Raw genomic sequence first — 16,578 nt, 5'->3', positions numbered from 1 at the left:
ACTGGTGGAACTGGACGTTTGCGCTGGTCTCCTTGCAGCCGATCAGCCAGCATGGTTCCGCAGCAGCAACACGCATCATGGAAATACAGCAGCGTGCATTATGTTGCCATGGAGGTCTGTGCTGTTTACATCCGCTCAGGTTCATTCCAACTCTTTCATGTAAGCAACAGATTGGGTGTACATGCAACATAGTGAATTACTGTAATCTTTATTAAGGACTTCAGTAGTTGTTACAAATACATGTTTATTTCATGGAAAGCATGAGCTGAAATGAACACAGTTGATAAAGAGCAATAACTTTATTAACAAAAAATAAAAAAAATAAAAAGTCACCGTAGATTCACTGCAGGCTACAAGCTTGTTTATACTGGAAAAGTTTTTTTTTGCAGTAATTTCTGGGAGTCTGTATATCTGAAAACAGCATTATTGCACTAAAAACGAAGTCCACTATTCAACAGTAAAAATACCAATACCCTGCTTTCTATTAACTTTGATACCAAGCATTAAAAAAAGCACAGGATAAAGGAGAAAGTGCACGGGCACTTTCACACTCTTCCGCCCTTTAAAAACAAGCACAGCGGTGTTAGTAGGTGCATCACATGTACAAACCCATACATATTTTATTGCTTTTGCCTATAGATAGACTAAGAATGAAGTAATATTTAAAAAAGAAAAAAAATCACTCCGAACAAGAGATCCAACATCTAGAGCTTCCGCAGGAAAATCTAAATACATTCAAATACTCAAAAAAATCAGTTTCCTCGGGGAAGCAGCCATTTGAAACATAAAAACATAGCAACGTCAGATTCTGATTTAAAAAAAAATAAAATAATGAACCTCACTTAAAGGTAAACTGCCAAGACAACTGTGGTGCTCATACTAAATCTTTCCAAAAATAGACATCTGTAGATATTTAAATTAGTTATATATATACGCCCCATGTCCATGGCTGAAACGGACTTGAGAGGGGAATTCCGTCTGACTTCTAATGGCATTTGGCGGCGAAGCGGACCGACGGAATTCCAGCCCTCCAGGAGCTGTGGAAGGACTCGACGGAGGACAGCAGCTCCCGGGTCAGATGGCCGGCGCTGATCTGTCATTAGTGACTGTGGGCCGCAGCTTGACGGTGGCAAAGGGATTCCCTCCACTACAAAGGAACAGGGACAACGTATTACCACCGGAAAAAAGGAAAAATCACGTAAAAAAAACACTGTGAAGCTGAAATAATATTGTTTTTTATTCTTTATTTACAGCTGTGGGAAAGATGAAGATGAATCTTATAAACTTAGTTTGAAATTTGCAGGTTTGTATCTGTGTGAAATATAGCATGTTCTTTACATTCATCCATATCAGTTTACACTCAATTTACACTATTAAATAACATGAATATAATATTTACATTTATAAAGGATGAGACAGGCAAGTTAAAACCTCTCCCTCAAGCTGCATAATTACTTTATTATTATTATGCATAGATACTTTATTTCTAAAACATGACTAGCATCTCACCTTAGAAATGGAGGTTTGGAAATTCCATTTGCTAAAGCCTGTGAAACACACACACACACATACACACACACACACACACACACACACACACACACACCGCAAAAATTAATTTTCCTGTTATTCTGCCAGATGACAAAATGTTAAAGTGAGGTCTGAAATTTCAGATGCTCGTCCCATGATCTAAACATCTGGAATCTCAACCATCCGGAAAAGCAGGCGCATCTCTACTGACAACTACTCACCACGTAAATAGTTACTGTCTGCAGACGGAGATTAAAACAAACCACGAAAATAATTACTCACCGTGTTCATCAACGATAACAGAATCACGATATGTTCACCTCTTCCTGCCTTTATTTTTTTTAAACTTCTAACCTACAACCAACTAGGGGTGAAGTCAGGGTGCATCTGCTAATGTTCTCCCGCGGGTACGTCTTCGTCTCCGTAAACCACCGTTACGCCGTTCTCCTTCGCGTCAGTAAACCACCGTTACGCCGTCCTCCTTCGTCACAGTAAGCCACCGTTACGCCGTCCTCCTTCGTCACAGTAAGCCACCGTTACGCCGTCCTCCTTCGTCTCCGTAAACCACCGTTACGCCGTCCTCCTTCGTCACAGTAAACCACCGTTACGCCGTTCTCCTTCGTCACAGTAAACCACCGTTACGCCGTCCTCCTTCGTCACAGTAAGCCACCGTTACGCCGTCCTCCTTCGTCTCCGTAAACCACCGTTACGCCGTTCACCTTCGTCACAGTAAACCACCGTTACGCCGTTCACCTTCGTCACAGTAAGCCACCGTTACGCCGTCCTCCTTCGTCACAGTAAGCCACCGTTACGCCGTCCTCCTTCGTCTCCGTAAACCACCGTTACGCCGTCCTCCTTCGTCTCCGTAAACCACCGTTACGCCGTTCACCTTCGTCACAGTAAACCACCGTTACGCCGTTCACCTTCGTCACAGTAAACCAGCGTTACGCCGTTCACCTTCGTCACAGTAAACCACCGTTACGCCGTTCACCTTCGTCACAGTAAACCAGCGTTACGCCGTCCTCCTTCGTCACAGTAAGCCACCGTTACGCCGTCCTCCTTCGTCTCCGTAAACCACCGTTACGCCGTTCACCTTCGTCACAGTAAACCACCGTTACGCCGTTCACCTTCGTCACAGTAAACCACCGTTACGCCGTTCACCTTCGTCACAGTAAACCACCGTTACGCCGTTCACCTTCGTCACAGTAAACCACCGTTACGCCGTTCACCTTCGTCACAGTAAACCACCGTTACGCCGTTCACCTTCGTCACAGTAAACCACCGTTACGCCGTCCTCCTTCGTCACAGTAAACCACCGTTACGGCGTTCACCTTCGTCACAGTAAACCACCGTTACGGCGTTCACCTTCGTCACAGTAAACCACCGTTACGGCGTTCACCTTCGTCACAGTAAACCACCGTTACGGCGTTCACCTTCGCGTCAGTAAACCACCGTTACGCCGTCCTCCTTCGTCACAGTAAACCACCGTTACGGCGTTCACCTTCGTCACAGTAAACCACCGTTACGCCGTTCACCTTCGTCACAGTAAGCCACCGTTACGCCGTCCTCCTTCGTCACAGTAAGCCACCGTTACGCCGTCCTCCTTCGTCTCCGTAAACCACCGTTACGCCGTCCTCCTTCGTCTCCGTAAACCACCGTTACGCCGTTCACCTTCGTCACAGTAAACCACCGTTACGCCGTTCACCTTCGTCACAGTAAACCAGCGTTACGCCGTTCACCTTCGTCACAGTAAACCACCGTTACGCCGTTCACCTTCGTCACAGTAAACCAGCGTTACGCCGTCCTCCTTCGTCACAGTAAGCCACCGTTACGCCGTCCTCCTTCGTCTCCGTAAACCACCGTTACGCCGTTCACCTTCGTCACAGTAAACCACCGTTACGCCGTTCACCTTCGTCACAGTAAACCACCGTTACGCCGTTCACCTTCGTCACAGTAAACCACCGTTACGCCGTTCACCTTCGTCACAGTAAACCACCGTTACGCCGTTCACCTTCGTCACAGTAAACCACCGTTACGCCGTTCACCTTCGTCACAGTAAACCACCGTTACGGCGTTCACCTTCGTCACAGTAAACCACCGTTACGGCGTTCACCTTCGTCACAGTAAACCACCGTTACGGCGTTCACCTTCGTCACAGTAAACCACCGTTACGGCGTTCACCTTCGTCACAGTAAACCACCGTTACGGCGTTCACCTTCGTCACAGTAAACCACCGTTACGGCGTTCACCTTCGTCACAGTAAACCACCGTTACGGCGTTCACCTTCGCGTCAGTAAACCACCGTTACGCCGTCCTCCTTCGTCACAGTAAACCACCGTTACGCCGTCCTCCTTCGTCACAGTAAACCAGCGTTACGCCGTTCTCCTTCGTCACAGTAAACCACCGTTACGCCGTTCTCCTTCGTCACAGTAAACCACCGTTACGCCGTTCTCCTTCGTCACAGTAAACCACCGTTACGCCGTTCTCCTTCGTCACAGTAAACCACCGTTACGCCGTCCTCCTTCGTCACAGTAAACCACCGTTACGCAGTCCTCCTTCGTGTCAGTAAACCAGCGTTACGCCGTTCACCTTCGTCACAGTAAACCAGCGTTACGCCGTTCACCTTCGTCACAGTAAACCACCGTTACCCCGTCCTCCTTCGTCACAGTAAACCAGCGTTACGCCGTTCTCCTTCGTCACAGTAAACCACCGTTACGCCGTTCACCTTCGTCACAGTAAACCACCGTTACGCCGTTCTCCTTCGTCACAGTAAACCACCGTTACGCCGTTCTCCTTCGTCACAGTAAACCACCGTTACGCCGTTCACCTTCGCGTCAGTAAACCACCGTTACGCCGTTCTCCTTCGCGTCAGTAAACCACCGTTACGCCGTTCTCCTTCGTCACAGTAAACCACCGTTACGGCGTCCTCCTTCGTGTCAGTAAACCACCGTTACGCCGTTCTCCTTCGTCACAGTAAACCACCGTTACGGCGTCCTCCTTCGTGTCAGTAAACCACCGTTACGCCCATCAGGGCTCCAGACAGAGCTGCCCTCCCACTGACAGTCAAGTGAGACGTGAATTATTTCTTCTTTAAAAATGTAATTTTATCCAAAATTTTCTATAAAAATAGTTGTATTTGTCCTGGTTTGCGTGGTGCTTTAAGTAAACGTGGAGGTCTGTAGAGTGGACCGTTCTGGACAGGAAGTTGTAAACTCCACACTGACCGTGTTGTCAGGTGACAGGGAGGACAGCTCTGGCTCCTCTCGGTGGGAGTCGCTGTAGTCGGGCGGGGGCAGGAGGACGGGCTCATCGTCCAGCAGCGGCTCTTGGACGTCTGTCACTCTGCGGCTTTGCACCGGCGTTCCCACCCTGAGCACCAAACAGCAGCCTTACACTCTCTCTCTCTCTCTCTCTCTCTCTCTCTACCACATCATTCCCATCTCCGCAGGCCTGCGGGCGGGGCTTACCGGTTCACCGCTGCCGGATCGCTGCACGGCCTGCAGTACGATGACGGGAACCAGCCTCGCCTGCAACGACAGCAAATAAAACCAAATCAGCAGCCGCATTTACACATTCTGACCGAATTTAAATCACTGGCGAGGAAAAGAGAGGAATTCCACGGCGCATTCGCCGTCAGACCGCAGCCCAACACACGACTCCAGACAGGATCTGGTTGCTAAGAAACTGCCATTCCCTCAAACAGAATAAGCCTGGACTCGGCGGTAATTGCCAGGCATCAAAGTGAGCGGAAGTCATTTCTGCAGAAAAAAAGTTCTTCCACCACAAAAAAAACCCCAAAAAAACGTTTTATGGATTTCTGGAATATTAAAATGGGATAAAATAATACTGAATAAAAAACACAGCATTTAAAAGGACATAAATGTACTAAAAGATCAGACTACAACAATAATAGACATGCAAAAAGTACAAATAAAACAGAAAACAAGAATCATACGGCACTATTTCTTTAACAATGTATGTGGCGATTTAGAGCACCAGTGCAGAACTCTGGAGATCCCGAGGGTCTGAGGGCGTGGCCATAGCTCATGCATGCAGTCAGCCCGGCATGTGAAATATGTCCGTGGAACGAACAGCAGGCAGGGACTCGGTGACAGTCAGAGTGACACGAATGAAATGCGTTTCAGCCTCCGGGTCGCGGTTACCACGGCACAGGAAATTCTTCTGGCTGAACACCGGCTCATTGTTCAGGTGTCGCAACATAAATTCTGAACGGGCCGGATTAAACATGCTACTCAATCAAAGGGAGAACACACGAGTTTTCCGGGATTGTGCCCTCCTAACCACACTCACCGTCCCGTCTTGTCCATCTCCCCGTACAGCCAGCCGTCCTTCTCCTCGTGGACCAGCAGGGTGATGAGCTCCCCGTCGTCGAAGCTCAGCAGCGTGTCGTTATTCCCGGCCGTGTGTGGAAAGATGGTGACCACCCGCAGCTTCCTGATCATGGCGACACCACCGCTGGACACGGAGGCCGAGCCGGACAGGCTGCTGCTTCCCAAACTGTCCTGATCAGCCGACTCTGTAACAGACGAGCGCAGCCATGACTGCGGTCCTACAGGGGGGGGACTGTCCCTGTAACTACTGACTAAGTCGCTCTGGATAAGGACGTCTGGTAAACGCTGAAAATGTAAATAAAGTCTAGACAGCTGGGTCCTTTCTCAACTTCTTCTGGGATGTCCCTGTCTGTAGTGACCCAAGGGAGGAAAACCAGCCATGAAGATGACAGATGGCCAAGGTAGACAATGGGCACGTGAGAATCACTCAGCAGTAATGCAGTCTAGTGGAAAACTGCCTAAAGATCCACCAACCCAGTGGGTTTAAATAGAGCCTCACATCCAGAACCACTGGGCCTACTGACTGACCTCAGTCTCGCACGCCCTTCAGATAACATATGACAAGGGGGAGCCTGGCGACACCCCATCAACACAAACATGAAATAGCTTCCAAATAAAGCGTTCTAGTTGAAAATGAGCAACCCTGTTCCAGCAGGTCCAGCAGAAATGCTAGAATACGCTCAGTGGAACAGAGAAATGGATCCAGACCCTCCCCTGACACCAGAGTTCGAAAAATCTGCATTTATCGGCCCCTGGGTGAGGAGGACCTGGAGCTCTGAATGGTGGCAATAGCATTAGCAGGCAGGCCTTCTGCTACAGGCTTTGACCTCTCAGCAGACATGCCTGAAGGCACCACGGCTGTGGACGAGGGTGGATCACCTGCACCCCTGCCTGAGAGACAAGGTCCCTGTGAAGAGGGAGACACCCTGTGTCCACGGGTACCATTTCTTCGAGGCACACCCTGCCTGACCCTCTCCAGTGTCGGTGAGATCAACTGCATAAAGGAGAATAAATTCCCTCACACAAGGTCCTCCTTCACATGAAGAAGGATGGGTGGCTCTCAGAGTCAAGACCTGACACACTCTCCAGTACAGATGGACAAGTCGCTGAATTGGAAAGGTGAAGAGCGTGAGAACTGAGGGGAGATGTTGTTGCCCCATCTCCTGGAGGAGAGGTTATCCCACACTTCCTGTGTTCTACCGAGTGAAGCGACTGAAAGGGAACCATGGGACAGTCTTGGTGGGTGGGTGGCATTAACGTTCCTCCACAAGGAACTGATGCCCTTGTGCGAACACAGACAGAATCGACATGGACGTGCCTGAGTTGTGGTCCACCGACAGCGGACTTCTGGGAGCGTCCTGCGTGAACATGCTGGCCAGTGGACTGGTCTGGGCCTTCAGCGCAGGAGCAGGCGGAGGAATCACCAGCTCCAGGTTGCTCTAGAATGGGAATAGAACCGTGGAACCATGATCCAGAGTGAATAGAGAGACAGTTTTTTATACGATATGCTAAATTGATGCAATCACACTTCTTCCGGAACAACCGCCTGCTTTGTTCTGAGTTTTATCGGCGGTTTGATGCTCTTATCTCAGAGTTTTAATCATTGCTTAGATAAGATAAACATGGTGAAGTCCTAAAACGCCTCCACGCTGTCTTCACCTGGCTCCGTATCTCTGGATTCCTCACGCCGTGGCGCTCCATCTGCGGCGAGGTCTCCGGGGTGTGCAGACCCTCGATCATGTTCATGACCGAGTCGGGCACCTGGGTGCCATCGCTGCACTTGTCGTGCCAGTTGGGGAGCTTCTCCGCCAGCATCTCCCTGGCCTGCTCCGAACCACAGAGAAAAGGCGGTGGAGAAACAGAAAGACTCCGAGGGTTTCAGTTTTCACCAGCGCTGAACTATGTGACTCTTCCAGCCGAGCCAGTTGTTAATAAAGAGACGTCCTGGGATACTGGTTCTAGAACGTCGTTCTGCTTACCTTCTCATGAAAGTCTGATATCTGGGAGGTGAAAGCCCAGTGCTTGTCCACCAGGAAGCAGAATCGCCTCTTCTCCTCCATCAGCGCCTCCCGGCAGCCATCGGCGATGAATCTGTGCATCTCCGTTTGCCGTGACGAGATCGCCTCCAAACACTGCAGAGAGCAAAAACCCGTCAGGTCTGGACGGGCCGGGACCGTGCGGCGGAGGGGACTGGTGGAGATGCAGAGCGTGAAGAGAATGGAAGCTGCCAGGAGGGCACTGTTTCTGACCAGTAGGGCGTGTCCCCGGAGCTGGAGGAGGGGCTTCTTGTTCCTGACAGTCGTCATAGCGACGGTGAAAACGGACCGCCTCCCCAGTGTCCGTTTCTATCTGTCATCATGTACCTTGCTGGTGTCACCTGCTGCACCACAACACCAGAGACTGGACACATCTCCTCAACACCAACTTTCACTGGTTGTAGAAATGTATAGGGCCCTTACGCGGGTCCTTGAGGACGCCGGGGATTTTCCTTTTGAGGACGACAAATTTAATGTGCCTCAATTCTGCAAATAACTGCTGAAGTGTAATAAAACACACGCATACAATTAAAAATGCATATTACAAATACTGCAAATATCCAAACCTTTCTTCTAGCATCACTTTAGTATGAAAACCATGTACTGATTTGAGACTTCGATTCCACTTCACGCTCCGCTTCGCCATTTACAAAAAGTCGTAGGTGGCAAATTATATGCTAATTAAATTAGAAACAGAGAAACCACAGAGTGGAGAGAACACACTTGGACGTGGAGTCAGCAGTCGGTCTGGAGCTCTGCTAATCCTGAAGCCACGAGGAACCATGAGGCTCGCCCTCCCCACCCGCCGCGGAGAAAAGGAATTTCAACACCAGCACACCAGCTCAAGAGATAAACACAGAGCCCGAAACGGCGAGCCTGGTGGAAACCGCGTAGACGGACATGTTCCTGCTGCTGCACCCTTCAGAATCCTTTATTAAAGGCACTATCTGCATGCCGGGCATGGTAGCGCTGGCGTGCCCGCAGCAACGTGGGGTGCCTGGGGGATGAGAAAGCAGCCACCCTGCCCTCATACATTAGAAATAATTACACAACAACAAGGGCTGGGTGAGAATTAACTAGCAGGAGGTCCTTTCATGTCGCTCTCTGCTTATTTTATAAATCCAGAAGTCATACTTGATGTTGCATGTGGGGAGGCTGTAGGCCTATTTACTGTAAATGTCTTTTCAAGGCACAAAAGCACAGCTCCTGACCCTGAATACGGGCTATATATACGTTCTCTCCACCAGGAGACGGGAGAAAAACACACACACGCCTCCGCTTGTCAAGCCGTGCATGAAGTGACCAGCAGAGTAAACCACCAGCCATCAGCAGCTCCAGGCTTCAATCAACTAGCAATCCAAACAGCACGGACCAAACAAGCTCCATCGGTGGTAGTTGCGAGGACGTGGAGCCTCTGCGGAATGGACTTGTTGTAACAGCACATCCAACAGAAGCTTGTCGGATGGAGATCTGGGGAATCTGGAGGCAGTTTGTAGCTCCTCTGCAGGACTGGACTCGCTTCGGGCATCAATAAGCCTTGGGGAACCGTGTCCTGCTCACTTCTCCTTCACGCCAGGATCATATACCGTGAACACACTCACCTCGTTCTCTTTGATCTCATATTTGGTGGAATGTTTCCCTTGACTCTTCCTCTTGAGCTTCTTCAGGTCAGAGTGTGAGCGCTCCAGGGAGTCCTGCTTCAGCTTGTGCTCGGACTGGTAGCGTTTGAAGGTGGCCTGAGGAGCACAGAGATTCACCGAGTCAATCGGCGCCATTCGGGTGGATGAACCGATTCGTTTCTAATGGAGTCGGGCAGCAGCCTTGGCAGGAGCCAATCGGGATACTCCCTACACTGAAGAGCTGCTGAAGGCCTCTGCTCCATCAGAAATGATCCCACTGCTGCATCAGACTAGAAGGAATCCTCAACACTCGAGAACACTGACCGTCATGTACTTCACATCCAGCTCCGTCTTCTTTTCCAGCTCGGTGATGATCTCTCTGTGAAACTTCTTAAACTGCGAGCAGAACGGCAAAAAGGAGACCCTATAACAGCGCGAGCTGACCAGCATTTCTGTTCTTCACGTAAACGCTGTGATGCGGACTCTAAAGCTCATTTATATTTTATATAAAGTCTTCGTTCAATGGCGAACTACAGGGAGGAAGTGAAAATAGCAACATGGTAAATGCGTCCAGGGAGTAAATTAAAAATAAAGAGCTATTCTTCTCTACCTTGATTAGACGACTTCTCTTTTATTTTTTGAATATGTGCATGTACTTACAATTTCATCCAGCTCGGTGTGGATCCTCCTCTGAGTTTCTGAGATCTCCATCAGGACCACTCCTGAAGGAAGAAGAAACGATAGACAGAAAATAAAATAATAAAAAGTCTGACCGATCCCCACCAGCCATAATGTTTCTCATTTTTAATTCACGTGTAATTATTCGATATTTTAATGTGATATGAGCTGCACACTCACTCATTCTGCTCAGGATGAGTTTAAAAACACCCACATGATGTCGCCAGTACATAACGAATTTACGGATTCATCGAATTTGTCCGTATATCATCAGTAGCGACGAATGGCTTCTCTCCAGCGGTGCGTCTGCATCAATAGATCAATATAATTCCATGCATCTAGAACGGTCATCTGTCCACGCCCAGACTAAAGTAAACACCACTGAAAGGGCATCAGAGGGCACCGGGCGCCACAAACGACTATATTTAGATTTGGCTGAATATTAACCAGGAACTGTAAGGGCAGAAGTGGGTAGTTTTACTGGAAATTGATTTAGATCATCCAGAGAACTGGTAAAGTGGGGGAAAAAGATGACGTTTATGCTCTCTTGCCTTTATTGGAATGAATCCCTTGTATCCTGAATGAGTTTCTTTTAACTAAGACTTCAAATGCAGGGTGACGTGAGAATGAATGAACACTCACATGATGCTCCAGCTGAATATTTTCCACTTTCATGCCACCCGTTCTTCTTTAATAATATATATGCATATACACAGAGAGAGGCGGATTACAGGAACAGGTTGTGAGGGCCAAACATCTTTAGAAAAGACACCAGAGTTCAACACAGAGCGAACAAACAGAGGAACAAAAAGGCCTGAACATGACAATGAACCCGAGCCCCGGGAGAGGAATCCAGAGCGCAGGAAACAACACCCACGTCAGGTCAGAATATTCCAGTGGTGGAACAGAGGTGCTGCCCCGATATCCCACTTGCCATTTAAAGGTCATCGGGAGCCGCCTGGACAAGCAGCCTTTGTGCTGCGTGTTATCGCGGTGAAAAAGGTCCAGCCAGTCACTTCAAGATTTAAAGTCACAGAGCACGAGAGTCAGGACCTGCACTGGGGGCTTAACTGCTGGCATGATATACAGTGGCAGTCGATATGGCACACACACACACACACACACACACACACAGCTGTACGCGGTCTGATAAGGACCTAGTGGGGTTTACACTCCCGTCATTATCCGGCATGGAAAACGCACACGGTTACGCAAAATCGTGATTATTTTACCACCAGGTCCCCTGAGAGGCTACTAAATTACGACGAAATACGAAATTATTTCCTCGTCTGGAAAACTGCCTACTGCCTCTCATGGCCACTTCTAATAGATTTTTTTAAATCAATATTTATTGATCATCCTGTGTTTGCATCACATATGTCACGTCTTATATTGCTCTACCAATCTTGAACAATAATCACCTTTTGCAGTGATGGACCTTTTTCATGGTGTCACACAGGTGAATTTGTCTGAAAGTTGAGTCGTGGCGACTGGACTTTCTGTCTTTAATGTAGAGACGTTTCATGCTGCGTTCAACCTGAAGGAAGTTGAAGTTCTGCTGTGGACGCAGAATGAAACGTCTCTACATTAAAAAGACAGAAAGTCCAGTCGCCACGACTCAACTTTCAGACTTTCTCATGGTTCTATATGATCTACTGATAACGTGAGGAGTTAACTCCTCCTCCTCCAGGCCACACTGCTGCGGATCTCATGAAGACCTGAGTCTGGACACACACACGCGCACACACACACACACACACACACACGCACACGCACACGCACACACAATCTGCTGCACAGCGATTACTTGGTGAACAGGAACAAGTCTGAACAAACTTTCTCCAAAAACACAGTGCGTAGATCTTCCAGGAAGCAGGGTGGGGCAGAGGGGTCAGAGTTCACGGCAGCAGATTGATCATCATTTGCGATGAAACAGACGAAAGTCTGACGAAATGACAAAAGAATTTCCGAAACGTTCTAATGTTTGAGTCCTTTGTTCTCTTCCATTCGTGCTACTGGAGATGTTGATGACCCGGGTTCTACACGCCAGAACCGGGACAGGCGTGTATTCCGCCTCGGAAATCTGACCAGCAGAACGCCGGGACTCTGTCTCAACTTGCCACGGAAGGTGGAGTAACACACAGCCAGCCAGAAGACGGGCGCGGACCCGAGCCCCGCCCGTGTCTGCTCTGGCGGGACACGCGTTTGTCCACTGCTATCATTAATGAGTGGAATCGTTCATTACAGATCACATGACTGGACAGGTTTTTAATCCTTACAGCGGCCACGCCCTCCACTTCCTCGTCCCGGACCACATCCCACTTCTCACGTCATTTGTCTCAAGACATTTGCACCGCTAGCGAGTCTGTGGGGAGCCATGTTTCGGTGTTGGCACGCTAGTGATGGTCCCAGCCCACACGAAGGAGAGGACACCCCAAACTCCAGCCTCTTCGTCTCTGGACGCTCTGCGTGTCTCTGGTCCCGCCGTCTGGACCGAGACGCTTGCCAGCAGGCAGCAGGACGCGCATCACAGGAAGCTGCAGAGATGCATCGAGACGGCCGCTGCCAACGCCAGGCCTGCGGCGCCCCGAACCGCAGGAGAGAACGTTCCAGACCTCCATCCACCGCGTCTGGAACCGCCGAGAGATGAAGCAGCATCGCCACTGATTTATACACACGCACACGCACACACACAGCGACACACACACACACACACACACCTCTACAGACATACACACGCACACACACAGCTCAACACAGAGACACACACACACACGCACACACACACACCTCTACAGACATACACACGCTCACACACAGCGACACACACACACATACACACACACAGCTCAACACAGAGACACACACACACACGCACACACACACACCTCTACAGACATACACACGCACACACACAGCTCAACACAGCGACACACACACACACCTCGACCGACACACACACACACACACACACACACACCTCGACCGACACACACACACACACACACGCACACACACGCACACACACCTCTACAGACATACACACGCAGACACACAGCTCAACACAGCGACACACACACACACACACATCTACAGCGACACACACACACCTCGACCGACACAGACACACACACACACACCTCGACCGACACACACACCTCAACACAGCGACACACAGCGACACACACAACTCGACATACACACACACACACACTCAGGACTCTGCCATTTTCTTTGACAGCGTATCAGTAGGAATACGCAGCAGCAGCAGAACCGATATAAAAACCTGACAACCACAAACAGGACGAGTCGCGCGTAATTACATTTCATGCTGCAATAATCAATAATTAAAAATCTATTACATGCAGCCTCTCAGACCCGCGCTGGCGGAGCGATTGCTCTTGCGAGGAGGTGAAGGCCGACGCCCAGAAACTCACCCAACTCTCTGGAGACGGGCGAGACGGCCGCGTTCTCCCCAATCCTACAGATGCCGTCGAAATAGGCCTTACCAGCCAGCGTCATCGCTGTAACACACACAGCACACGGGTCTGGAGGGGAAAACACACACACACACACACACCTCCCTACCTACCTATACACACAGCTACCTGAACATCTACACACCTATACACACACACCTCCCTACCTACCTATACACACACAGCTACCTGAACATCTACACACCTATACACACACACACCTACCTGAACATCTACACACCTATACACACACACACCTATACACACACCTCCCTACCTACCTATACACACACACACACACACACCTCCCTACCTACCTATACACACAGCTACCTGAACATCTACACACCTATACACACACACCTCCCTACCTACCTATACACACACACACACACACACACACACCTCCCTACCTACCTATACACACAGCTACCTGAACATCTACACACCTATACACACACACCTCCCTACCTACCTATACACACACACACACACCTCCCTACCTACCTATACACACAGCTACCTGAACATCTACACACCTATACACACACACACACACACACACCTCCCTACCTACCTATACACACAGCTACCTGAACATCTACACACCTATACACACACACCTCCCTACACACACACACACACACACCTCCCTACCTACCTATACACACACCTCCCTACCTACCTATACACACACAGCTACCTGAACATCTACACACCTATACACACATACACACACACACACACACACACCTCCCTACCTACCTACACACACACCTACCTGAACATCTACACACCTATACACACACACCTCCCTACCTACCTACACACACACCTACCTGAACATCTAAACACCTATACACACACCTCCCTACCTACCTATACACACACATCTACATACCCCATATATATACTTACCGGCCACAGACTTCTCATAACTCTTGCCCAAGTTGACCAGGTTGCGCAGCGCCGGGTTAAACTGCTCCACCACATTCTGAAGGGGAGAAAAAAGCTGAGATCATCTCCAACTTCTACTTTTACAACAAGCGCCACAGTCAGTGCCGAATAAAGACGTTTCTTCAACTGCTCGTCTGGCAGAGTTAGTGTTGCGGTCCCCAGTTGTACCGTCCCGTTCCTTATCAGAGAACCTGGCTGGAGAACCTCCACACAGGTAGGAACCTCCAGGACGAGGAACATTTCAATCATTTACTCCCTTCAGCAGGATCCTGGAGAGCAAAGTCCGGGCGAGAGGACCGGCAGGCCGACAGGAATGCAGGTGTTGAGCAAAGATGGAGAAATGGTTCCTCTTTCACCTCCCCAGACACACCCTCGCACAACAATACAGGGCCAGGTATGCACCCCCAAAACAGGTTCCTGTCTCTCCCTGTCCCGAGCCGAGCCGAGCCGAGCCGCACACTCACACGTGTAATTTACACTATTAGAATAAAAGGCCGAACACGCACCGAACACGCTGGACTCATTACGCAGCGTCCTGAGACGTTATAACGCGACATAACGCAGCGCTTTCCTTTACCTTGTAGGTACTTTCCGTCAGCTTGTTCACGTCGTCCGGGTCTCTGGACATCTCGGCGGGCGTCCAGCGGCGGAAAATCCCCCCTGTGTTTCAAAACGCTCGGATAAAATTTAAAAGAGACATGAGCCGCGTCCGCCGCGCACACCAAGCGAATATGAGTCAGCGGCGGCGCGCAGCGCGCACACAACTTCCCCGGGCGCGTCCGCGGGAGCGCGGAAAGGTGGGACGCGTGACGTCACGGCCGCCGGCGCGCAAGGTGCGCCCATTCATACCAACTCGTAACGAATCACAGATCCTTATAGCAACGTCGACAATCCACAATCAACTTTACTCTCTACACTTGTTCCTGCTGACGTCATGTGTCGTCGTGACGTCACGGCCGCCGGCGCGCAAGGTGCGCCCATTCATACCAACTCGTAACGAATCACAGATCCTTATAGCAACGTCGACAATCCACAATCAACTTTACTCTCTACACTTGTTCCTGCTGACGTCATGTGTCGTCGTGACGTCACGGCGCGCAAGGTGCACCCATTCATTCCAATTCATAGCGAAATACAGATCTCTCGCGGTCGTCTTTATAACAACGTCGACACTCCATAATGGGAAAAACGAAGCCCCTCCCATGAACTTTACTCTCTACACGTGTTCCTGCTGACGTCATGTGTCGCCGTGACGTCACGGCCGCAGGCCACCAATGTGGACCCATTCAGCGAGTGAGGAAGCGGCCCCGTAATCAGAAGGTTGCCGGTTCGAGTCCTGAACCACCAAGGTTCCACTGAGGTCCCCTTGATGAAGGTCCTGTCCCCACACCTGTCATGGTGCCCACTGTCACCAAGGGTGATGGTTTTTGTTTTCTACCAAGATGAAGTAGCCACTTTCAATATATGTACAGAATGCTAAAAAAATTACTGGTAGAATTCGTAACAGCTATAGTGGTGAAGTTCCCAGCGCAGTAAATTTGATGTCCTCCCTTGCACCGTTTGCAGTATTTTAATGCCGCGCACGATTGTTACTCGATTGCTGTAAGTCAAGTAGACTGAGGATTGCAATCAATAATTAACAATATTTAAATTGCAAATACAATTCCCTTCGTGTCAGCTAGTCTGTAGCCTCACGTATTTAAATATTTGTGATGTGGTACGACCACCGCACTATATTCGTGACTGATTTCTATTATATGATTACAACACCACTGTAACTGCTCCTCTGGCTGCTTTCTTTTTAAATTCTTTGTGCTATTTAAGCCTGTCAGGGTCAGTGTCGCCCTGCTTCAGGACACTGTCAACGAGGGACCTCAGCTGGAGGTTCGGGGTACTGCAATTACTCCATTATTAATTAATCCGTTAT

General features: G+C 49.6%; 1 protein-coding gene across 2 annotated transcripts; it reads right to left on the bottom strand.

Annotated features, from left to right (window-relative positions):
• Nucleotides 1–191: 191 nt before the first annotated feature.
• On the bottom strand, nt 192–15,531 carry LOC114772845 (brain-specific angiogenesis inhibitor 1-associated protein 2-like protein 1). Of its 2 annotated transcripts, XM_028965562.1 has the most exons (14): nt 15,229–15,519; nt 14,613–14,688; nt 13,653–13,739; nt 10,198–10,259; nt 9,862–9,933; nt 9,520–9,654; nt 7,862–8,014; nt 7,542–7,706; nt 7,201–7,321; nt 5,842–6,067; nt 4,998–5,057; nt 4,755–4,899; nt 1,510–1,547; nt 192–1,147 (listed from the first exon to the last, which is right to left on the bottom strand). In XM_028965562.1, the coding sequence occupies exons 1-14, from the start codon at nt 15,277–15,279 to the stop codon at nt 1,075–1,077; spliced, it is 1,464 nt and encodes a 487-aa protein (XP_028821395.1). In that variant the 5' UTR covers nt 15,280–15,519; the 3' UTR covers nt 192–1,074. The 2 variants fall into 2 exon arrangements, with proteins under 2 accessions (XP_028821395.1, XP_028821396.1); XM_028965563.1 differs by lacking the exon at nt 4,755–4,899 and having other exon boundaries at nt 15,229–15,531.
• Nucleotides 15,532–16,578: the final 1,047 nt, after the last annotated feature.

Source organism: Denticeps clupeoides, unplaced genomic scaffold (assembly GCF_900700375.1).
Source record: "Denticeps clupeoides unplaced genomic scaffold, fDenClu1.1, whole genome shotgun sequence".
In the NCBI taxonomy this organism is placed as follows: Eukaryota; Metazoa; Chordata; class Actinopteri; order Clupeiformes; family Denticipitidae; genus Denticeps; species Denticeps clupeoides.
This window is presented reverse-complemented; position numbering and strand designations above follow the sequence as displayed.

What these genes read in the sequence shown, in the direction of transcription:
- LOC114772845 (XM_028965562.1), bottom strand. Translation starts at nt 15,279, where the DNA reads ATGTCCAGAGACCCGGACGACGTGAACAAGCTGACGGAAAGTACCTAC. An exon ending in TTATGAGAAGTCTGTGGCCG is followed by an intron (nt 13,740 to 14,612) that starts GTAAGTATATAT and finishes TGTGTGTTACAG; the next exon opens with CGATGACGCTGGCTGGTAAG. An exon ending in ATCCAGAGATACGGAGCCAG is followed by an intron (nt 7,322 to 7,541) that starts GTGAAGACAGCG and finishes TTCCCATTCTAG; the next exon opens with AGCAACCTGGAGCTGGTGAT.